At 47.2% G+C, this 24,115-nt stretch overlaps 1 protein-coding gene across 2 annotated transcripts in view; it reads left to right on the forward strand.

The window, feature by feature from the left end:
- The window catches only part of TRAF6 (TNF receptor associated factor 6), a 185,252-nt gene that overhangs the window by 134,455 nt on the left and 26,682 nt on the right, over positions 1 to 24,115 (forward strand). For both annotated transcript variants that reach the window (XM_086959529.1, XM_086959531.1), the window contains one exon: positions 4,505 to 4,663. In XM_086959529.1, the coding sequence (XP_086815655.1) occupies positions 4,505 to 4,663 (159 nt within the window). The remainder of the gene's footprint in view (positions 1 to 4,504; positions 4,664 to 24,115) is intronic.

Genomic DNA, 24,115 nt, shown 5'->3' on the forward strand with positions numbered 1-24,115 from the left:
TCAAAGCCAAGCTGCCAAAAGAGGACCAGCAGGTCTTTGAAGAAACTGTTACAGAGGGGTGTCTGGTGGCGAATCAGATGATAAGCACGGCCGCGGATGGGGCGGTGCTTTCGGCTCATTCCTATTCCCATGGAGTTTGTGCCAGAAGATCGGCCTGGTTGCGCCTTACAGGTCTGAAACCGGATGCTCAGCATCGGATTCTGAATCTTCCCTTTTCGGGTTCCGCTCTCTTCGGAGAACATGCGGACGAAGAGATTACCCGAATGAAGACTGAGCTGGATACGGTGAAGGCGGTGGGCTTGGAGAAGAAAAAGGAATTCAAGCGCCGCTTCAAGACCAACAGGGGGAGAGGGGCTCAACAGAGGGTTCAAACCCCTCAGTGGTCCCAAAACAAAACTCATGGGAAACCCCAGTTCCGTGGCAAGCCCAGCAGAGGTACAGGAGGTCACCAACAGTCCTCCAACACCACAAGAGGAGGAGAGGCCTGAACAGAGGCTTCCTCTGACGCCGTTGCCCACTCCAGTGGGAGGAAGAGCTTCACAACACCTGGCAGAGTGGGTCAGCATCACAAAAGATCAGTGGGTGCTGAGTATACTGCGCAATGGATACAGGATACGTTTCCGTGCTCTTCCAAAGAGCATCCCTCCAAAGAGCTCTTGCCCTCACCAGCTAAGCTTGCTCCGACGAGAGGTGAAAATCCTGCTGCTAAAAAGAGCGATAGAAGAGGTTCCTCTCGCTCTAAGAGGAAAAGGAGTTTACTCCAGATATTTCTTGTCCCCAAAAAAGATCAGGAGGACAAGTTCAGACCAATACTCGACCTACGACTATTAAACAAAGTCATCGTCAAGGAAAAGTTCCGCATGTTAGCGCTTCACCAAATATGTCCACATCTTCAAGCCGGAGATTGGATGTGTTCGGTGGATCTGCAAGATGCGTACTTTCACATCCCGATTGCGCAACAACATCGCAAGTACCTAAGGTTTGTCGTAGGGAACAAACACTACCAGTACAAGGTGTTACCCTTCGGTCTCAAGTCCGCACCACGAGTCTTCACCAAATGCATGGCAGTGGTGGCGGCTTTTCTTCACAAGAAGGGTCTCTTCATTTACCCATACCTGGACGACTGGCTCCTAAAAGGTCCATCTCCGGTACAAGTAACGCACGATCTGCAACTGTGCCTGCACCAGCTACACAGACTCGGCCTCCATGTGAACCTGGAGAAGTCAGTCCAGCGGCCTACACAGTCCATCCACTACCTAGGCTCCGTTCTGGACACAAGCTTGGGAAAAGCGTTTCCTTCGGAGGAGAGACTTTTTTCCATTAAACAGAAATTTGGGATTCTGCTAGAGTCTCGGACAGCCCGACAAGTAGCATCTCTACTGGGTTCCATGGCGTCCTGCATTTTTCTCATCCCAAACGCCAGGCTGAGAATGCGTCCTCTACAACAGGCTCTGGAGGATCAGTGGGACCAAGCGACAGGACGCTGGGAAGATTGAATCAATCTTTCCCAGGCGACAAAAGAGACCATCAGATGGTGAACTCGGAGAAAGAATGTGATGGTGGGGGTGCCGTTTCACCAACCCATTCCTTCCCAGTCTATAGTGACGGATGCCTCCCTGCAAGGCTGGGGAGCGCACATGGGTCCGCTTCAGATTCAAGGCCAGCGGTCTGCGCAGGAGCAGACATACCACATCAACATGCTGGAACTCAGAGCGGTTTTCCTGGCTCTCAAAGCTTTCCTACCAGCGATCAAATCCAACTCAGTCCTGGTTCAGACAGACAATACGACCACCATGTTCTATCTAAACAAACAAGGAGGCACAAGATCTCGCCCACTATCTCGAGAGGCTCAGGCAATCTGGCATTGGCTCCTCTCTCGAGGTCTCACAGTAGTGGCAGTGCACCTTCCAGGCGAGTTGAACGTCAAGGCAGATGCACTCAGCAGGCACTTCGAAGATCAGCCAGACTGGGTGCTAAGCGACGAAGTAGTAGAAGAGCTTTTTCGTTGCTGGGGTCGTCAATCCATAGACTTGTTTGCAGACGACGAAAACACCAAATGCCACGCCTTCGCGTCCAGGTTCCACAGGCCAGGGACGCAGGGGAACGCTCTACTGTTGGATTGGGCAGGGATGTTCGCATACGCGTTTCCTCCCCTAGCTCTGATTCCGAGAGTAGTTTCCAAGCTCCTCAGGTCGAACATGGAAATGATCCTGATTGCTCCGGATTGACCTCGGCAGTGGTGGTATCCGGACCTTCTACATCTGTCTGTGTGTCCACACAAACGGCTCCCTTGCAGGCCGGACCTGTTGAGCAAGATGAACGGGAGGATAATGCATCCCAACCTCCCATCATTGAACCTAACAGCATGGCTCCTGAGGTCCTGCAATATGGACATTTGAACTAGCCTCCCGAATGCATGAACATTTTAAAGGAGGCTAAGAGACCGTCCACAAGAGCGTCCTATGCTTTCAAGTGGAAAAGGTTTTACTTGTGGTGTAGAGATCATCATTTGGATCCGACTAAGGGGCAGGAGGACGTCATCTTACCATACCTCCTTTCCCTCGCAACTGCTGGGTTACTGCTGGGTTAAAGTACACTTCAATTAGAGTGCATTTGTCAGCTATTGTAGCATACAGAAAATCACCTGATCAGATGTCTTTCTTTCAGGTTCCAGTGGTCAAGGACTTCCTCCAGGGGTTGAGGAAAGTGTATCCCCCTGTGCGAAATCCTTCTCCCCCATGGGAATTGAACCTAGTTCTATCAAGGTTAATGTCTCCACCTTTCGAGCCCATCCACAAGGCTTCCTTACAACATCTCTCTTGGAAGGCAGCTTTTTTGGTGGCGATTACCTCTGCGCGCAGAGTAAGTGAGATACAAGCGCTCTGTGCGAAGGAACCATAAACTATATTCCACCACAACAGAGTAGTCCTAAGGGCTCACCCATCTTTCTTGCCTAAGGTCATCTCTGATTTTCATATAAATCAGTCTATTTCCCTCCCTTCCTTTTTTCCAAATCCCACGACCCCAGCCGAGCGGTCACTTCACTTCTTAGATCTTAAGAGAGTACTTAAGTTTTATTTGGAAAAGACTAAAGGGATTAGGAAAACGGACCAACTGTTTGTGAACTATGGCTCAATGAGAACAGGTTTTCCAGCGGCCAAGAGGTCCATCTCCAGATGGATTGTCTCTTGCATTAAGTTGGCCTATCAGCTAGCAGGCAAACCTTTGTTGATGTCTCCAAAAGCGCATTCCACTAGAGGGAAGGCCGCTACAGTAGCTTTCTTGCATGACATCCCAATGTCGGAAAAATGCAAGGCGGCAACCTGGAAATCAGTTCATACCTTTACGAGGCATTACTGTCTCGAATCTGATTCCAGGGCCGATACTCAAGTAGGGCAAGCCTCCTTGAGGAATCTGTTTGGGTAGTCTATCGTCTACTCAGACTTATTGATGAGATTACTGTCTTATCATTCCTTTGCCCGCAGGGATGAGGAGAGGCTCGCTACTCTATTCTAATGCTTATGACTATTGATGAGGATCCCCTGGAAGAGAAGGATTAGTTACTTACCTGTAATCCTAGTTCTCTTCCAGGGGTATCCTCATTAAAGTCATAAGCAACCCCCCCGCCTCCCCGGGCAAAGGATACTTTTTAATAAGGAGATATTGTTAACCTATGTGTTATTGGGTTTGTTTTCAGTCTCCGAAAAGAACAACTGACCTAACTGTCACCCCTGGGGCATGATGGGATACAGGGGGTCATGAGTGCCTTAAAGGCACGGTGTCAGTTTATTGCTATTCAGCTACAGGTTAGCTTTTCAGGTTTTTAGACTGTGTGTTTGCAATGCAGCCTGGGAGCTTCCTATGCTTCCAGTGAGTTATGAGAATTTCTACTGCTTTCTGAGCATTAAAACAATTTCTAAACAATCTTTGGTGTTGTTTCTCATGTTTCTAATGCTTATTATACATGTATGGTGGAAATTCTTCACAGCATATTTCAGCTCTAATGTGATTTGGCTGCTATTGCTTGTTTTTATATATATATTATTTATATATATATATGTATATAAATATATATATGTGGGGCACATATAATATAGTGTTTCCGGGGTCCCGCGCATGGGCGGGAATATTCTAATGCTTATGACTTTGATGAGGATACCCCTGGAAGAGAACTAGGATTACAGGTAAGTAACTAATCCATTTAGTAGTAAGTATTTCTCTTTTTCCAGCCATACCACGTGGTCTCTTTCGCTTTTACTACTAGGTAGTAAACTTACATTTTTGAGGATCACCCCATATAAAAGATAGAACAGGTGGAGTTAGCGATGTACACTCATAGAGTTGTGAATAGCATTGTGTAGTGCTTTAATAATACTATTTGTTTAATAATACTAGTTACTACTAAACTACTACAAAATGTAGTTGAACAACCCCCCCCAGTTTTTATTTGCCCTTCAGTCATTTATGCTTCTCGCCCATTTGAAACTCTGTTTTTTTTGTGTAGGTGCATCAAGCAGTGTGTGAGTTTGCCTGTGTAGAATGCCTTCAGTGCCAGCAGTCCTTCCCAAAGACTCGCCTTGAAGATCACGTGTTACTAGAGTGCCCAAGACGACAGGTGGCCTGTGAAAACTGTCATATGAGCATAGCTTATGAAGAAAAATGGGTACGTATACATTATGCCCTCCTATAGAACTGAGTAATGGTGATACTGACTATTAATGCAGTAAGCTATATCATTCTTTGCAGGAGTAAAATAGATGTGTGTGAACAAACAAACTAATCAAGGAAGCACCTCTTACAGTGACTCAAATCTGTCATCCTGCCAGCGTCCCTGTGAATAGTCCATCTCATCAGCTTGATTTGATTTGTTACTTGTAAAGTGCATGAATGCCGTGGCGTCTTGGCGCTGATTGCGGTACATGGGAATGGAGAGCAATGAATGAGACTTTTAGATCGCAGAAAACAGCCAAGTTTTTAGCTCCTTTCTAAACATCAGAAGGTTAGGTTAGAGTCGTAGGGTGGACGGCAGGTTGTAGGAATGTCTATGAGAACAGCACTATCATTACCCCATGGCCTGTCCCTTACCAATCAGACCAGAAGAGTATTGATCAAGTGGATTGATGTCAATCTGTGATCCCTTTCAACATGCAGCAAACGGTTTCTCCTTAATGCTGTCTTTTTCATCAATGGATTCTTAAGTGAGACCCAGAGTGGTGAAATCCTGACACGTTGTATAGAAACTTCTCCTTATGGAGATACATATTGGTGCAACCCTCCATATTGGTGCAGCCCTCCATGTCCTAACTACCACTTTCTAGAGATTCCACGTAATCCCCCTGCCAGTTTCAATAAATATAAATAACCGGACACAGATGCAAAGGAAACAGATTCCAAGGGCATGTATACCTTTTTTTCCACTTTGTGACCTCACCGGGGCTCTGTAAAAATGTGTTTATCATTTTTGTTGAATTGGGTAAATCAGATTGCACTGATGTTTAACAAGCATTTGCAATGCAATAGGTCTCGCATTAGGAAAGTTTGAGCTATTGGTCTTGTAAATGACAATTTTTTTATTTATGTGTTTTTGAAAATAGCTAAATTAATAGCTTTGTCAATTACAATGCCAATAGTTATAACGTTCGCAAATGTGACACCTATAGCATTTGTAATGCAACATGTTTTGTATTTACGTGACTTGGATGTATTGATATTACAAATAACAATGGCTTTTAATTTTGTTAAATAATTAATACTTAAATAAAAGTGATTGTAATTTATAATGGCAATAGCTTAAACTTTTGTAAATAACTTTAGTGAAGATTATGTTCAGTGTATTTTATTGTGACGAAAATCCAAGAACAGAAGTGAAATATTAACATATTTTTGTGACATTTGAAATAAAGCTTGAAACACTGAGAGAACATATTTGAACCAGTGATGCTGTGGTGGTGCTGAGTGATGCTGTGGTTGCGCTGAGTGATGCTGTGGTTGCGCTGAGTGATGCTGTGGTTGCGCTGAGTGATGCTGTGGTGGTGCTGAGTGATGCTGTGGTGGTGCTGAGTGATGCTGTGGTGGTGCTGAGTGATGCTGTGGTGGTGCTGAGTGATGCTGTGGTGGTGCTGAGTGATGCTGTGGTGGCGCTGAGTGATGCTGTGGTGGTGCTGAGTGATGCTGTGGTGGTGCTGAGTGATGCTGTGGTGGTGCTGAGTGATGCTGTGGTGGTGCTGAGTGGTGCTGTGGTGGTGCTGAGTGATAATGTGGCGGTGCTGAGTGATAATGTGGCGGTGCTGAGTGATAATGTGGCGGTGCTGAGTGATAATGTGGCGGTGCTGAGTGATAATGTGGCGGTGCTGAGTGATAATGTGGCGGTGCTGAGTGATAATGTGGCGGTGCTGAGTGATAATGTGGCGGTGCTGAGTGATAATGTGGCGGTGCTGAGTGATAATGTGGCGGTGCTGAGTGATAATGTGGCGGTACTGAGTGATAATGTGGCGGTGCTGAGTGATAATGTGGCGGTGCTGAGTGATAATGTGGCGGTGCTGAGTGATAATGTGGCGGTGCTGAGTGATAATGTGGCGGTGCTGAGTGATAATGTGGCGGTGCTGAGTGATAATGTGGCGGTGCTGAGTGATAATGTGGCGGTGCTGAGTGATAATGTGGCGGTGCTGAGTGATAATGTGGCGGTGCTGAGTGATAATGTGGCGGTGCTGAGTGATAATGTGGCGGTGCTGAGTGATAATGTGGCGGTGCTGAGTGATAATGTGGCGGTGCTGAGTGATAATGTGGCGGTGCTGAGTGATAATGTGGCGGTGCTGAGTGATAATGTGGCGGTGCTGAGTGATAATGTGGCGGTGCTGAGTGATAATGTGGTGCTGCTGAGTGGTGCTGCTGAGTGATGTTGTGGTGCTGCTGAGTGATGTTGTGGTGGTGCTGAGTGATGTTGTGGTGGTGCTGAGTGATGTTGTGGTGGTGCTGAGTGATGTTGTGGTGGTGCTGAGTGATGTTGTGGTGGTGCTGAGTGATAATGTGGTGCTGCTGAGTGGTGCTGCTGAGTGATGTTGTGGTGGTGCTGAGTGATAATGTGGCGGTGCTGAGTGATGCTGTGGTGGTGCTGAGTGATGCTGTGGTGGTGCTGAGTGATGCTGTGGTGGTGCTGAGTGATGCTGTGGTGGTGCTGAGTGATGCTGTGGTGGTGCTAAGTGGTGGTGCTGAGTGGTGCTGAGTGGTGGTGCTGAGTGGTGCTGTGGCGGTGCTGAGTGATAATGTGGCGGTGCTGAGTGATAATGTGGCGGTGCTGAGTGATAACGTGGTGGTGCTGAGTGATAATGTGGCGGTGCTGAGTGATAATGTGGCGGTGCTGAGTGATAATGTGGCGGTGCTGAGTGATAATGTGGCGGTGCTGAGTGATAATGTGGCGGTGCTGAGTGATAATGTGGCGGTGCTGAGTGATAATGTGGCGGTGCTGAGTGATAATGTGGCGGTGCTGAGTGATAATGTGGCGGTGCTGAGTGATAATGTGGCGGTGCTGAGTGATAATGTGGCGGTGCTGAGTGATAATGTGGCGGTGCTGAGTGATAATGTGGCGGTGCTGAGTGATAATATGGCGGTGCTGAGTGATAATGTGGCGGTGCTGAGTGATAATGTGGCGGTGCTGAGTGATAATGTGGCGCTGCTGAGTGATAATGTGGCGCTGCTGAGTGATAATGTGGTGCTGCTGAGTGATAATGTGGTGGTGCTGAGTGATGTTGTGGTGGTGCTGAGTGATGTTGTGGTGGTGCTGAGTGATGTTGTGGTGGTGCTGAGTGATAATGTGGTGCTGCTGAGTGGTGCTGCTGAGTGATGTTGTGGTGGTGCTGAGTGATGTTGTGGTGGTGCTGAGTGATAATGTGGTGCTGCTGAGTGGTGCTGCTGAGTGATGTTGTGGTGGTGCTGAGTGATAATGTGGCGGTGCTGAGTGATGCTGTGGTGGTGCTGAGTGATGCTGTGGTGGTGCTGAGTGATGCTGTGGTGGTGCTGAGTGATGCTGTGGTGGTGCTAAGTGGTGGTGCTGAGTGGTGCTGAGTGGTGGTGCTGAGTGGTGCTGTGGCGGTGCTGAGTGATAATGTGGCGGTGCTGAGTGATAACGTGGCGGTGCTGAGTGATAACGTGGCGGTGCTGAGTGATAATGTGGCGGTGCTGAGTGATAATGTGGCGGTGCTGAGTGATAATGTGGCGGTGCTGAGTGATAATGTGGCGGTGCTGAGTGATAATGTGGCGGTGCTGAGTGATAATGTGGCGGTGCTGAGTGATAATGTGGCGGTGCTGAGTGATAATGTGGGGGTGCTGAGTGATAATGTGGTGCTGCTGAGTGGTGCTGTGCTGGTGCTGGGTGGTGCTATGCTGGTGCTGAGTGATAATGTGGTGGTGCTGAGTGATAATGTGGTGGTGCTGAGTGATAATGCGGTGGTGCTGCGTGATAATGCGGTGGTGCTGCGTGATAATGCGGTGGTGCTGAGTGATAATGCGGTGGTGCTGAGTGATAATGCGGTGGTGCTGAGTGATAATGTGGTGGTGCTGAGTGATAATGTGGTGGTGCTGAGTGATAATGTGGTAGCGCTGAGTGATGATGTGGTAGCGCTGAGTGATGATGTGGTGTTGCAGAGGGCAGAAAGGCATAAACTAGTCCCAAAGTAATGATGCTTTATATGTAGCCAAATGGGACTACATACCTCGTTATTTAGCTAGATACAGGATCAATTAAAACATAATGTGACTTTCTCTAATATCCCAAATATGTTACACTATACCATTTGATGGAATATGAGTAGCTACAGCTGAAAAAGCTGACTAAATTGCTGGGTGCTGTGGTATGCTAGTCAGTATCATGTGAAGGGGTATAAACGATAACTAAAGATAGTTTTTTTTTTATTATCATGGACTATAGGCTCACCTTTAATTTAGAGACACAGTCTCACTTCGGTGTGTTGCGGCTTTAGATGTCACATTGTAGTTTAAATGAAGATGCTGGTCTATGGGGTAAAAGCAAGAGCGTGTCATCAAAAGGAGTCCTGGGATAGAGCAGGTCTCATAAAATGAGGGTGACATTAGAGTTACCTAAGTTCAGCAGTTGTGACTTAGCAGTGGAGGTCACGATGGAACAGCAGAGAAAATTCTCCCGTTGATCAATGAGACATTAGGAAGGCTATGGTAGAAGGGGAGACACAGTAAAGTAGATAACCAATTAATATCAGTCAAAGATGTATAACTGAGTGGACTATCTGGTTACCAAAATTAGGCCAGAAGGGTTGAAGAAAATCGGGTATATAGGTTACCTGATTGAAAATTAGTGAAGAGCTGGCCACGTCCAGAAATATCTAGTTTTCCAGTGAGTGTTGAAACAGCAAAATGGACCATGCACTGCTGTGAATTCGTGCAAGTGGCCCACTGAAAGGGAAGCCAGGAGTTGGTAAGTAAAACTAGAGTGGCTGGATCTGTTACCGCTGTGCTAAAGAGAGGGGTAGGGACCAGGTAAAAGAGGTACTTACTAAGGCCAGCCGTGCAGCAAGGTGGCAGTATCAGTATGGCAGGAGGTTGTTTGGCGAGGGCCCTGGAATCGTAAGCTCATTGTGAGCTGAGTCGATAAAAAAAAATCGCCCTATCAGGTGTCGAGCAGAGTAGCGCATTAACTAATTGCGACAAAAATGGGTTGCAGTCTGCATGAAGGTCTCTAACTAATGAAGTCAAACAAAGGAAGTACTTACTTGGGCCTTCCATGCAGCTAGATGGTGTTGACTGCAGGGACGAGAAAGAGGCTGCGGACTGAGGAGATGTGGGTTATAGCAGAGTCATACTGGGAAGGTATAAAGTAATAAAAGGCAGCGCGTAAGTTTATAGCAATAGACTGACGGTCTACTGAAAAGTCCATATTTAGTATATGGTAGTGAAGCGATACAGAAAATGCCGGTGGCCGTGAGGGAGGAAGGTGTGCTTACCGTATGTGAGATTTTGATCCAGCGCGGGTGGGTGCCATCGCGGAAATGAGGCAGGCTAGCCGGTGTGCGATATAATTTGTTTATTTTATTTATGTTATTTGTAGAGCGCAACACTCATCCCAGGGGATATCAAGGCGCTGAAACCAGTACTGATAAATCTGCAGACTAATGCTAGCACACAGATGCTTAAGATTTAAGGAATAGATGTGTTTTCAGTTTTTTTCAGAACTGAAGGTAGTTGGTGATAAGTCTTAGGTCCTGAGGAAGCTCGTTCCACTTCTTAGCTGCTAGATAGGAAAAAGAGCGACCGCCTGTCCTTACTTTGTTAATGCGTCTTGTTCTAGCAAGAGCTGATTGGAGCGATCTCAAGTTTCTCGTAGGTACATAGAATTTGATCTTCTCCTGAAGTAATTTCGGCCTGTTTTATAGAGAGCTCTATGAGTATGTCTGAGCAGTTTAAAAACTGCTCTCTGGTCATCGGTAACCAGTGCAATGTCCTCAGACAGTCTGAGGCGGAATCAAACTTTCCCTTATTACAGACAAGTTTTGCTGCTGCATTCTGCAATACTTGTAGGCGTGTGAATAAATGCTCATTCATGCCTACAAACAGGGCATTGCCATAGTACATGAGACTGACCAGCAGAGCTTGAGTAACCGAGCGTCTGCAGTCCAGTGGTATCCAAGGGAACAGTCTGGCTAGGAGCTTTAGAATGGAGAAGCCCTTGCCACAGAGGGAATGAATGTGCTCCTTCAGAGACAAGGCATCATCCATGATTATACCCAGATTTTTGGCATGTTGTTTTGGGACGGGGGCCTTGCCTAAGGTGGATGGCCACCAGGAGGCGTCCAACACTAGTTTAGCACCGCCGAACAATAAGATTTCAGATTTGCCGGCGTTCAACTTCAAGCAATGAGTGTGCATCCACTGGGCCATTTCAGAAAGACAATTGTGCAGTTTAGATTTGGTAGTGTCTAGTTTCTCATCCAGGGCCACCATCAGCTGCGTGTCGTCCGCGTAAGAACAAATGCCAATGCCCCACTTCCCACGGATTTTAGCTAGGGCTGACATATAGGTATTAAAAAGGGTTGGGCATAGGGAGGCACCTTGGGGGACACCGCAACCGATGTGGCTGGGTTTGGAATGGAATTGGCCCATATGCACTGCTTGTGTGCGCTTGCTCAGGAATGACTATAGCCAGCTTGAGGCAGTGGAGTGAACACCTTTTTCATAGAGAATGTTCAACAGGCAGTTGTGGGAGACCGTGTTGAATGCCGCTGACAGGTCCAACTGTATCAGGGCCACCTTCCCCACCTTGGTCGGTGCGGGATCTGATACTGTCCGACACTGCCAGCAGCGTTGCTTCCGTACTGTTATTGGCTCTAAAGCCTGTCTGGGAAGGGTCAAGAAGGTGATTTGTTTCCAGATACTTAGTCAGCTGGCCATTAACCAATTTCTCCAAAACCTTAGAGAGGTAGGCGAGCTGGGAGATGGGGCGGTAGTTTTCGGGGTTAAGGACATCCGTCCCAGCTTATTTCAGGAGGGGGATGACTGAGGCGTGCTTCCATAACTCCGGAAAGATGGCGGTTCTTAAGGATTTATTGAAGAGCTGAGTAATCAACAGGCAAAGCATGGGAGCAATCTTTGAGAAAACAAAATGAGGACAGGGGTCCAACGGGGATCCTGATTTTTCTGTGCTCATAGCTTTTAGAACTTCATCAACTATGAGGGGCTCAAAACTGCCTAAGGTGGAAGTGACTTCCGAGCCGGGGGCAGCCACGGCTGTCTTTGCTACATCAATTGTACTATGGGAGTTCTGGGGACTGAAGGTAGTATAGATCTTTCTGATTTTTCCAGACAAAAAAACACTTATTCTTTCACAGGCTCCACCGAGGGGGTAAGGGTCTGGGTAGTGCTGGGCGGCTTGTTGAGTTCTTTAACAATTCCAAAAAGTTATTTGGCTGAGTTGCAGTTTTCGTTGATACGCAGGGAGTAGTATTTTTTTTTGTATTTTTTATGGCAAGGTTGTAGGACCTCAGCTTGAGCGTATAGCTTAATTTATTTGCTTAATTTTTGGACCGCCTCCATTGATGTTAGAGTTTCTGTCACTCCTTCTTGAGGCATTTAAGTTGAGGGGTGTACCATTTTTCCTTACAGGGCCGTTTCCGGGATTTTCGAATGGGGTCCAGCTTGTCTAATGTTTGGTAGATCGTCGTTTCAAGAGTTGCTGCGTCTTCACCTACTGAGATGTCGTCAGAGAAATCTACATTAGCTTCTAGGAAATGTTTCAAAATCGGCCTCATTAACTAGCCTCCAAACTCGGTTAGAAATCTGATTGGTTGCCCTAGGTTTCGTTGGTTTAATGGGTAAGCCCAGTGTGAAAGCTATAAGGGAGTGATCTGTCCAAAGTAATGGCAGGATCTCGTGAATATTTATGGCTTCGATATTAGAGAAGAGTAGATCGAGGGTATGACCCGCTACATGGGTCGGGCCCTCTATCCACTGTTTGAGATTAAGGATCTACATATCGCTCTCCAATTGAGAGACTGCTAGTGTGTCCTTTTTCTCATGGTGCATATTAAAGTCACCGATAACTAGGTAGTTGTTGTGTTTCAAGCAGGTTGGTAGGAGTTGAGTAAGTAGCCTGGTGTTAAAATTGACTTGTTGGCTAGGAGGATTTTAAAGTATTGCTCCCGCTAAGATGGTGAGGCCGACGTGGAGTAGTTGGAAAGGGAGGGTTTGATGTTTATTATAGGAGGTTGCTTGCACCGGGATGTAGGTCAGGTGGTCATTAACTATAATGGCAACCCCCCTACCCCTGCTTCCGACTCGATCTTGTTTGATAATTTTATAATTGCCAGGTAATGCATTGGCCATATCTGGCGCATTAGAGTCGGAAAGCCACGTCTCGGTGATAAAGACCAGATCGGGGTTCTTTTCCTTCAGCAGATCCCATATGTCAGAGGCATGCTTAGGAAGGGATCTACCATTAAAGTATAGGCAGAGAAGCTTCGGGTAATCCCGAGTCTTCAGGCAGCCTCGTTGAAATTGACCCATACTGGACCACCTGCAAGCAAGGCAGGAGATGGGGCCATAAGAGAGTCCCGGACCGATCAGCGTACATTGTCCGTGGTTGTTGCCCAGAATAGGGGCATATGTCAGCAGCTCTGTGCGTGAGTAGCTAATGACGGCAGGTGGGGGTTGAGTACCACCGACAGGGGGTATGGCCCCTGGTCCCGGTTGGGCGCAGACGGGCTTGCCTTTAGTGCGCCACCGGCGCGTCCACCAACACATTGAAATAAATAGAGGGAAGCGCAGGCTCCTGGCTACACCCTCCGGCTCGCGAGGGATGACCACTGATTGGTCTGCCTACTTCCCTTTTTGCTCTCCACGCAATCGGCACTCAGCCGTGGTGGAACGGAGCATGGGCTTCGGCAGCCGACAATAGCAAGATACGAGGGACAGCCTAACCCGCTGTCTGCCTCCAAGTATATTTGTGCAAAATAAGCAAATTTAAATAAAAACAGGTAATAATGCAGCGGTTTCAAGCAATTTAAAACCAGACGATGTGCTATCAACAGCAGCAGCAGCTACCAGTTCTAGGCTGCGCGACCACTGAAACATCCGATTAAATAGAGGGAAGTGCGGGCTCCTGGCTCCGCCCTCCGTCTCGCGAGGGATGACCACTGATTGGTCTGCCTACTTCCCCTTTTTGCTCTTCACGCAATCGGCACTCAGACGTGGTGGAGCGGAGCATGGGATTCGGCAGCCGACACTAGCAAGATACGAGGGACAGCCTAACTCGCTGTCTGCCTCGAAGTATATTTGTGCAAAATAAGCAATTTTCAAACACAACAGGTAATATTGCAGTGTTTTCAAGGAATTTAAAACCAGACGATGTGCGATCAACAGCAGCAGCTACCAGTTCTAGGGCCGCCCATAAGGTCACGTGAAGAGAGGAATGCTGAATATAGAAGACCGACTCTAAATTAAGCTTGCTAAGGGGGTCGTTAACATGGATCCAGCTTCACAACCACAGATTGACAGCAAAACGTGGTGTAGTTGTGCGGTGTGAATGGAATCTCGGTACTTACGTAAATAGTGCATGGTATAAGGGCAAGAATGGAAACGCTCTCATTTACAAGCAAAATCTAATAATGGCGTGTAATGGAAATCGATGGCAGCAGTGAGTCAAGTTGAAATCGGTAACTCAGATGGATACGGAGGGAGGATAAGGGGGAGAATCAGGAGAAATCGCAGGGAATAGTTGGGCTGGACGGAGAACAAGTCGGATGGGGTGGGGGCGGGGGAGAAGGGGAGTGAGCGAGTGGGAGGGAAGCGCTGGCTCTGCATTGCGTGGGCGGGATCGCATTCCTTTGAAGTGTGAAGCAGGCAGGCGGCTCGGGGAGCAAATGGTAAGCGCGTGCACGAGCACATGCACTCGACGAAATCCGCGATGGTTTCAGAGCTTGGTTGAGCCTCTATACTCATGTCCTATTAATCGCTTGCGTGATTAATAGGACGAGACCTAACAAGTTGCTACTTCACAGCCAGGGCCATACTGGCCACTCTTACCCTTATATTTCCACAGTGGCCTGCCACCAAGGAGGGCTGGTTTCAGGGCTGGATGGTCTGTTTTTGCAAACCATGGCCTCATATAACCCCATTCTAGCTGTAACCACCTGCAGTCTAGCTTTGCAATTATTACCTGGGCTGATTTTGGCTTCCAATCCGTTTTCAATGTAGATTCAGGCGGTAATTGTGCACACAAGCATTCCACATTGAGGCTTTAGTTGCAACTTTCCGTGTACATTATAGTTACCCACGCACCTTCTCACTACAAAGTGATGATGGACCTATAGCCAGATTGGCCAAGTCATCCTGTGCTTTATTGTCCGGTGACAGAGTGGGACAGTACACTTTGTGTGCTGGTTGTGTCCTGTTCTTCTGTTACCATTCATATGTCTGGGTAGATCATTTCTTTTCCATAGATCCGGTTACTGGGTGAGGTAGCTCACCATCTGCTCCAGTGATATGATGATCATGTGGGACAGTTTATCTCTGTTCAGATGATCTGGTGACCATGAAATACGTCACATTTTGAACTGATGGCTTGTGACCATGAGGAACAAAGAAACCACTCTTTTTTTTTTTTTTGTTCAAGTCGTGGCCAAGTCATTGCATTGGGCAGATCGCCCTCTGATCTGGTGGTCAATTGATCATGTAGGGCAATTCGCCTTTGATTCTTATGGCCCGGCGACTGAGGGGGACAGATCACCTTCAGTTTGGATGCTCGGGTCACTCAGAGGTATTTACAACAAGGGGTGGTGAGGGACAGAGTCTCTGAATTAAACAGAACACTCTCACCCAGTCAAGAGATCAGGGCTAGATCCAACACCGTTTTTTAGCTCACTGCACCATCCCAGTTTCAGAACCTGGCTGTATGCAAATTAGTCTGTTCCTGTCCCAGTGCATGATGGGAACAGGACAAACCAAACTACAAAAGCCAATTCTTACACTGGGAAGGAAACAAGCTACCGGGGACCGGTTTCTGGCATTTCAGCCTCTTCGGCCCGGCTTGCTTGAATCCTGATGGTGCAATGAGCAAGGGACTCACATCTGAGTATACCCTTCCACGCTTAGGGTGGACAAAAATATTTACAACAAGGGGTGGTGAGGGACAGAGTCTCTGAATTAAACAGAACACTCTCACCCAGTCAAGAGATCAGGGCTAGATCCAACACCGTTTTTTAGCTCACTGCACCATCCCAGTTTCAGAACCTGGCTGTATGCAAATTAGTCTGTTCCTGTCCCAGTGCATGATGGGAACAGGACAAACCAAACTACAAAAGCCAATTCTTACACTGGGAAGGAAACAAGCTACCGGGGACCGGTTTCTGGCATTTCAGCCTCTTCGGCCCGGCTTGCTTGAATCCTGATGGTGCAATGAGCAAGGGACTCACATCTGAGTATACCCTTCCACGCTTAGGGTGGACAAAAATATTTACAACAAGGGGTGGTGAGGGACAGAGTCTCTGAATTAAACAGAACACTCTCACCCAGTCAAGAGATCAGGGCTAGATCCAACACCGTTTTTTAGCTCACTGCACCATCCCAGTTTCAGAACCTGGCTGTATGCAAATTAGTCTGTTCCTGTCCCAGTGCATGATGGGAACAGGACAAACCAAACTACAAAAGCCAATTCTTACACTGGGAAGGAAACAAGCTACCGGGGACCGGTTTCTGGCATTTCAGCCTCTTCGGCCCGGCTTGCTTGAATCCTGATGGTGCAATGAGCAAGGGACTCACATCTGAGTATACCCTTCCACGCTTAGGGTGGACAAAAATATTTACAACAAGGGGTGGTGAGGGACAGAGTCTCTGAATTAAACAGAACACTCTCACCCAGTCAAGAGATCAGGGCTAGATCCAACACCGTTTTTTAGCTCACTGCACCATCCCAGTTTCAGAACCTGGCTGTATGCAAATTAGTCTGTTCCTGTCCCAGTGCATGATGGGAACAGGACAAACCAAACTACAAAAGCCAATTCTTACACTGGGAAGGAAACAAGCTACCGGGGACCGGTTTCTGGCATTTCAGCCTCTTCGGCCCGGCTTGCTTGAATCCTGATGGTGCAATGAGCAAGGGACTCACATCTGAGTATACCCTTCCACGCTTAGGGTGGACAAAAATATTTACAACAAGGGGTGGTGAGGGACAGAGTCTCTGAATTAAACAGAACACTCTCACCCAGTCAAGAGATCAGGGCTAGATCCAACACCGTTTTTTAGCTCACTGCACCATCCCAGTTTCAGAACCTGGCTGTATGCAAATTAGTCTGTTCCTGTCCCAGTGCATGATGGGAACAGGACAAACCAAACTACAAAAGCCAATTCTTACACTGGGAAGGAAACAAGCTACCGGGGACCGGTTTCTGGCATTTCAGCCTCTTCGGCCCGGCTTGCTTGAATCCTGATGGTGCAATGAGCAAGGGACTCACATCTGAGTATACCCTTCCACGCTTGGGGTGGACAAAAATATTTACAACAAGGGGTGGTGAGGGACAGAGTCTCTGAATTAAACAGAACACTCTCACCCAGTCAAGAGATCAGGGCTAGATCCAACACCGTTTTTTAGCTCACTGCACCATCCCAGTTTCAGAACCTGGCTGTATGCAAATTAGTCTGTTCCTGTCCCAGTGCATGATGGGAACAGGACAAGCCAAACTACAAAAGCCAATTCTTACACTGGGAAGGAAACAAGCTACCGGGGACCGGTTTCTGGCATTTCAGCCTCTTCGGCCCGGCTTGCTTGAATCCTGATGGTGCAATGAGCAAGGGACTCACATCTGAGTATACCCTTCCACGCTTAGGGTGGACAAAAATATTTACAGCAAGGGGTGGTGAGGGACAGAGTCTCTGAATTAAACAGAACACTCTCACCCAGTCAAGAGATCAGGGCTAGATCCAACACCGTTTTTTAGCTCACTGCACCATCCCAGTTTCAGAACCTGGCTGTATGCAAATTAGTCTGTTCCTGTCCCAGTGCATGATGGGAACAGGACAAACCAAACTACAAAAGCCAATTCTTACACTGGGAAGGAAACAAGCTACCGGGGACCGGTTTCTGGCATTTCAGCCTCTTCGGCCCGGCTTGCTTGAATCCTGATGGTGCAATGAGCAAGGGACTCACATCTGAGTATACCCTTCCACGCTTAGGGTGGACAAAAATATTTACAACAAGGGGTGGTGAGGGACAGAGTCTCTGAATTAAACAGAACACTCTCACCCAGTCAAGAGATCAGGGCTAGATCCAACACCGTTTTTTAGCTCACTGCACCATCCCAGTTTCAGAACCTGGCTGTATGCAAATTAGTCTGTTCCTGTCCCAGTGCATGATGGGAACAGGACAAACCAAACTACAAAAGCCAATTCTTACACTGGGAAGGAAACAAGCTACCGGGGACCGGTTTCTGGCATTTCAGCCTCTTCGGCCCGGCTTGCTTGAATCCTGATGGTGCAATGAGCAAGGGACTCACATCTGAGTATACCCTTCCACGCATAGGGTGGACAAAAATATTTACAACAAGGGGTGGTGAGGGACAGAGTCTCTGAATTAAACAGAACACTCTCACCCAGTCAAGAGATCAGGGCTAGATCCAACACCGTTTTTTTAGCTCACTGCACCATCCCAGTTTCAGAACCTGGCTGTATGCAAATTAGTCTGTTCCTGTCCCAGTGCATGATGGGAACAGGACAAACCAAACTACAAAAGCCAATTCTTACACTGGGAAGGAAACAAGCTACCGGGGACCGGTTTCTGGCATTTCAGCCTCTTCGGCCCGGCTTGCTTGAATCCTGATGGTGCAATGAGCAAGGGACTCACATCTGAGTATACCCTTCCACGCTTAGGGTGGACAAAAATATTTACAACAAGGGGTGGTGAGGGACAGAGTCTCTGAATTAAACAGAACACTCTCACCCAGTCAAGAGATCAGGGCTAGATCCAACACCGTTTTTTAGCTCACTGCACCATCCCAGTTTCAGAACCTGGCTGTATGCAAATTAGTCTGTTCCTGTCCCAGTGCATGATGGGAACAGGACAAACCAAACTACAAAAGCCAATTCTTACACTGGGAAGGAAACAAGCTACCGGGGACCGGTTTCTGGCATTTCAGCCTCTTCGGCCCGGCTTGCTTGAATCCTGATGGTGCAATGAGCAAGGGACTCACATCTGAGTATACCCTTCCACGCATAGGGTGGACAAAAATATTTACAACAAGGGGTGGTGAGGGACAGAGTCTCTGAATTAAACAGAACACTCTCACCCAGTCAAGAGATCAGGGCTAGATCCAACACCGTTTTTTAGCTCACTGCACCATCCCAGTTTCAGAACCTGGCTGTATGCAAATTAGTCTGTTCCTGTCCCAGTGCATGATGGGAACAGGACAAACCAAACTACAAAAGCCAATTCTTACACTGGGAAGGAAACAAGCTACCGGGGACCGGTTTCTGGCATTTCAGCCTCTTCGGCCCGGCTTGCTTGAATCCTGATGGTGCAATGAGCAAGGGACTCACATCTGAGTAAACCCTTCCACGCAGGGTATACTCAGACATGAGTCCCTTTCTCACTGCTCCATCAGGATTCAAGCAAGCCGGGCCGAAGAGGCTGAAATGCCAGAAACCGGTCCTCGGTAGCTTGTCTCCTTTCTGGTAAAGAATTGGCTTGGTAGTTTAGTCTGCCCTGTTCCCATGATGCACTGGGCCAGGGACAGACTGATTTGCATATAGCCAGGTTCTGAGCTGGGATGGGGCAGTGAGATAAATAACGGTGATGGATCAAGCCCTGATCTTTGGACTGGGTAAGAGTGGTCTGCTCAATTCAGACACTCTGTTCATCACCACCCCCTTTTGTAAATCGATTTTGGCCACTATAGGTGTGGCAGGGTATACTCAGACATGAGTCCCTTTCTCACTGCTCCATCAGGATTCAAGCAAGCCGGGCCGAAGAGGCTGAAATGCCAGAAACCGGTCCCCGGTAGCTTGTCTCCTTTCTGGTAAAGAATTGGCTTGGTAGTTTAGTCTGCCCTGTTCCCATGATGCACTGGGCCAGGGACAGACTGATTTGCATATAGCCAGGTTCTGAGCTGGGATGGGGCAGTGAGATAAATAACGGTGATGGATCAAGCCCTGATCTTTGGACTGGGTAAGAGTGGTCTGCTCAATTCAGACACTCTGTTCATCACCACCCCCTTTTGTAAATCGATTTTGGCCACTATAGGTGTGGCAGGGTATACTCAGACATGAGTCCCTTTCTCACTGCTCCATCAGGATTCAAGCAAGCCGGGCCGAAGAGGCTGAAATGCCAGAAACCGGTCCCCGGTAGCTTGTCTCCTTTCTGGTAAAGAATTGGCTTGGTAGTTTAGTCTGCCCTGTTCCCATGATGCACTGGGCCAGGGACAGACTGATTTGCATATAGCCAGGTTCTGAGCTGGGATGGGGCAGTGAGATAAATAACGGTGATGGATCAAGCCCTGATCTTTGGACTGGGTAAGAGTGGTCTGCTCAATTCAGACACTCTGTTCATCACCACCCCCTTTTGTAAATCGATTTTGGCCACTATAGGTGTGGCAGGGTATACTCAGACATGAGTCCCTTTCTCACTGCTCCATCAGGATTCAAGCAAGCCGGGCCGAAGAGGCTGAAATGCCAGAAACCGGTCCCCGGTAGCTTGTCTCCTTTCTGGTAAAGAATTGGCTTGGTAGTTTAGTCTGCCCTGTTCCCATGATGCACTGGGCCAGGGACAGACTGATTTGCATATAGCCAGGTTCTGAGCTGGGATGGGGCAGTGAGATAAATAACGGTGATGGATCAAGCCCTGATCTTTGGACTGGGTAAGAGTGGTCTGCTCAATTCAGACACTCTGTTCATCACCACCCCCTTTTGTAAATCGATTTTGGCCACTATAGGTGTGGCAGGGTATACTCAGACATGAGTCCCTTTCTCACTGCTCCATCAGGATTCAAGCAAGCCGGGCCGAAGAGGCTGAAATGCCAGAAACCGGTCCCCGGTAGCTTGTCTCCTTTCTGGTAAAGAATTGGCTTGGTAGTTTAGTCTGCCCTGTTCCCATGATGCACTGGGCCAGGGACAGACTGATTTGCATATAGCCAGGTTCTGAGCTGGGATGGGGCAGTGAGATAAATAACGGTGATGGATCAAGCCCTGATCTTTGGACTGGGTAAGAGTGGTCTGCTCAATTCAGACACTCTGTTCATCACCACCCCCTTTTGTAAATCGATTTTGGCCACTATAGGTGTGGCAGGGTATACTCAGACATGAGTCCCTTTCTCACTGCTCCATCAGGATTCAAGCAAGCCGGGCCGAAGAGGCTGAAATGCCAGAAACCGGTCCCCGGTAGCTTGTCTCCTTTCTGGTAAAGAATTGGCTTGGTAGTTTAGTCTGCCCTGTTCCCATGATGCACTGGGCCAGGGACAGACTGATTTGCATATAGCCAGGTTCTGAGCTGGGATGGGGCAGTGAGATAAATAACGGTGATGGATCAAGCCCTGATCTTTGGACTGGGTAAGAGTGGTCTGCTCAATTCAGACACTCTGTTCATCACCACCCCCTTTTGTAAATCGATTTTGGCCACTATAGGTGTGGCAGGGTATACTCAGACATGAGTCCCTTTCTCACTGCTCCATCAGGATTCAAGCAAGCCGGGCCGAAGAGGCTGAAATGCCAGAAACCGGTCCCCGGTAGCTTGTCTCCTTTCTGGTAAAGAATTGGCTTGGTAGTTTAGTCTGCCCTGTTCCCATGATGCACTGGGCCAGGGACAGACTGATTTGCATATAGCCAGGTTCTGAGCTGGGATGGGGCAGTGAGATAAATAACGGTGATGGATCAAGCCCTGATCTTTGGACTGGGTAAGAGTGGTCTGCTCAATTCAGACACTCTGTTCATCACCACCCCCTTTTGTAAATCGATTTTGGCCACTATAGGTGTGGCAGGGTATACTCAGACATGAGTCCCTTTCTCACTGCTCCATCAGGATTCAAGCAAGCCGGGCCGAAGAGGCTGAAATGCCAGAAACCGGTCCCCGGTAGCTTGTCTCCTTTCTGGTAAAGAATTGGCTTGGTAGTTTAGTCTGCCCTGTTCCCATGATGCACTGGGCCAGGGACAGACTGATTTGCATATAGCCAGGTTCTGAGCTGGGATGGGGCAGTGAGATAAATAACGGTGATGGATCAAGCCCTGATCTTTGGACTGGGTAAGAGTGGTCTGCTCAATTCAGACACTCTGTTCATCACCACCCCCTTTTGTAAATCGATTTTGGCCACTATAGGTGTGGCAGGGTATACTCAGACATGAGTCCCTTTCTCACTGCTCCATCAGGATTCAAGCAAGCCGGGCCGAAGAGGCTGAAATGCCAGAAACCGGTCCCCGGTAGCTTGTCTCCTTTCTGGTAAAGAATTGGCTTGGTAGTTTAGTCTGCCCTGTTCCCATGATGCACTGGGCCAGGGACAGACTGATTTGCATATAGCCAGGTTCTGAGCTGGGATGGGGCAGTGAGATAAATAACGGTGATGGATCAAGCCCTGATCTTTGGACTGGGTAAGAGTGGTCTGCTCAATTCAGACACTCTGTTCATCACCACCCCCTTTTGTAAATCGGGTCACTCAGAGGGACTGATCACGCTCCGTTACAGTTGCCAGGCGGAATGGATTACACCCTGACGTGGTGTGCCGCTCATCATGTCAGATAATTTACTTTCTGTGCTGATGGACAGGCACAAAATAGTACTACTGATTTTTATGGTCAGTTAATGCAGATGAACAGATGGTCTTCTGTTTTAATGCTCAGGTCAGCAGATGGAATAATTATGATGACCAGGCAGTTGGATGCGTGAAGTAATTTTTTAAATGTAAATGACACAACAATACCTAAGTGGACAAAATCACCCACTACAGAGATGTGCGCAACTTACAGGATGCAGTATTGAATGCTGGCGAGGCTGACTGTCTTGTTTTTGATTTTTCTTTGAGTAATATACAGTTGGGTGATTTTTTTTATTGCATTATGTAGACCTATTATAGTTTTAGTGTTGGGAAATAAAACTTATTTAATAGTATTATTTATTTTAGTATTCGTGATGTTGATGCATATAATCAGTTATTTTTATTTTGTATTTTTTTTATTGCTGTGACTACCACTGATCCTAGTGCGGTTAGTGTTGGTAGTGCTGGTCCTGAATAAATAGTCTTATAGTCTAGTAATCACTGACATAAGTGACATATTCCTGCCTCCAACTGTTTTAAATCATCAACCAGCTCCTTTCCCTACCTCGTGCACAAACTCTATTCACATGCATATTTGGACGCGCTTTGGCAGTGCTACGGGTGCAGAGCACGTGTTAATAAAGGGAGGACACTGTAGCAATTGTGTTCTTCTCATATGTTTTACTGTTTGTCTAGGTTGCCCTTTAGCACCTGCTGTGCCACAATGCGCCTACTCTTCTGATCAACACATATAAAGAGGTACACCATTTCACAAAGCACTTCGGTACTATGGCCGCATCTCTCAAATTTTTTCCCAAATACAAATCAAGCTCATTAGTTGTGTGACTTTGTTGTTGTTCCTTAGACTAAGGTACAAACATATTTTCCCTTTTTGGAGGGTGGAGGAGGAGGGGAAGTGAAGTGAAATCGGGATGAGACTTATTTTTCTCTATCCCTTCTTTAATGTTTAAGTCAAAACGTTGATTCATAGACATACTCCTTTTTATTCTGGCATAGCATTTTAACCAGTATTTCCCTGAATCATTTAAATGGGACATTTATCTTTTTAGTTGAAATTAGTGAGTGGATGCTGATACTAGTCGGCGCCAAGATGGATTCGTGAGTGGATGCTGAACTAGTCGGTGCCTAGATGGAGGTCTCGTACAGTAACAATGTGGTGACCATGTGTCCCTCAGAACCTGGGTATCTATACATAAAGCTACAAATGGTTCTGTAGGGTAGTACAATTACTTCAAAGTTCATGAACCTAATCAAAAAACATACATTTCGGCTTGCAGAAATAATGATGAAGTGGTTAAGCTGGAGCACAAGAGACAAACAATTTTATGCTGCGTCAAGAGTATTTATTTCTTGTTTTGAGACACAGTATTTTTATGGATTTTTTGATGACGCGGTCAACAATTCAATTGGAGATTGAAGTAACACTAGATATAGTGAAAAAAGTTCTCAGTGACATAGGTGAAATAAGTGTCAGTTATACATGGATGAGATAAACAAATAATATGTACAAATTCTACAAGAAGGACATATAGTAAAATGGTCAGTATAACGAGGAATCAAGTGTCTCTGGTAGGTAGCACAATTGCTTGCTAATTTCGAACCAGAAGACCCGATAGCACTGAACCCCAAATGAACGTCGATGTTTCGGCACTGACTTGTTATTTAAGAAGGCGTCATGGCGGGTCTTCTTCAGGACAAGGTGAAAAGGGAAATCGGCCAATTCATGGGCAAAATATCCTATATCTGCCTTAAAGGATGTCGGAGACTAACCAGTTATCTGAATAATTCAGGAAAACTCCTACATGTATACTATCGCAAATTAATTGTAGAAGTTAGAGATGATTTAT

The sequence above is a fragment of the Lissotriton vulgaris genome, chromosome 2_2 (genome assembly GCF_964263255.1).
Source record: "Lissotriton vulgaris chromosome 2_2, aLisVul1.2, whole genome shotgun sequence".
NCBI classification, from domain to species: domain Eukaryota; kingdom Metazoa; phylum Chordata; class Amphibia; order Caudata; family Salamandridae; genus Lissotriton; species Lissotriton vulgaris.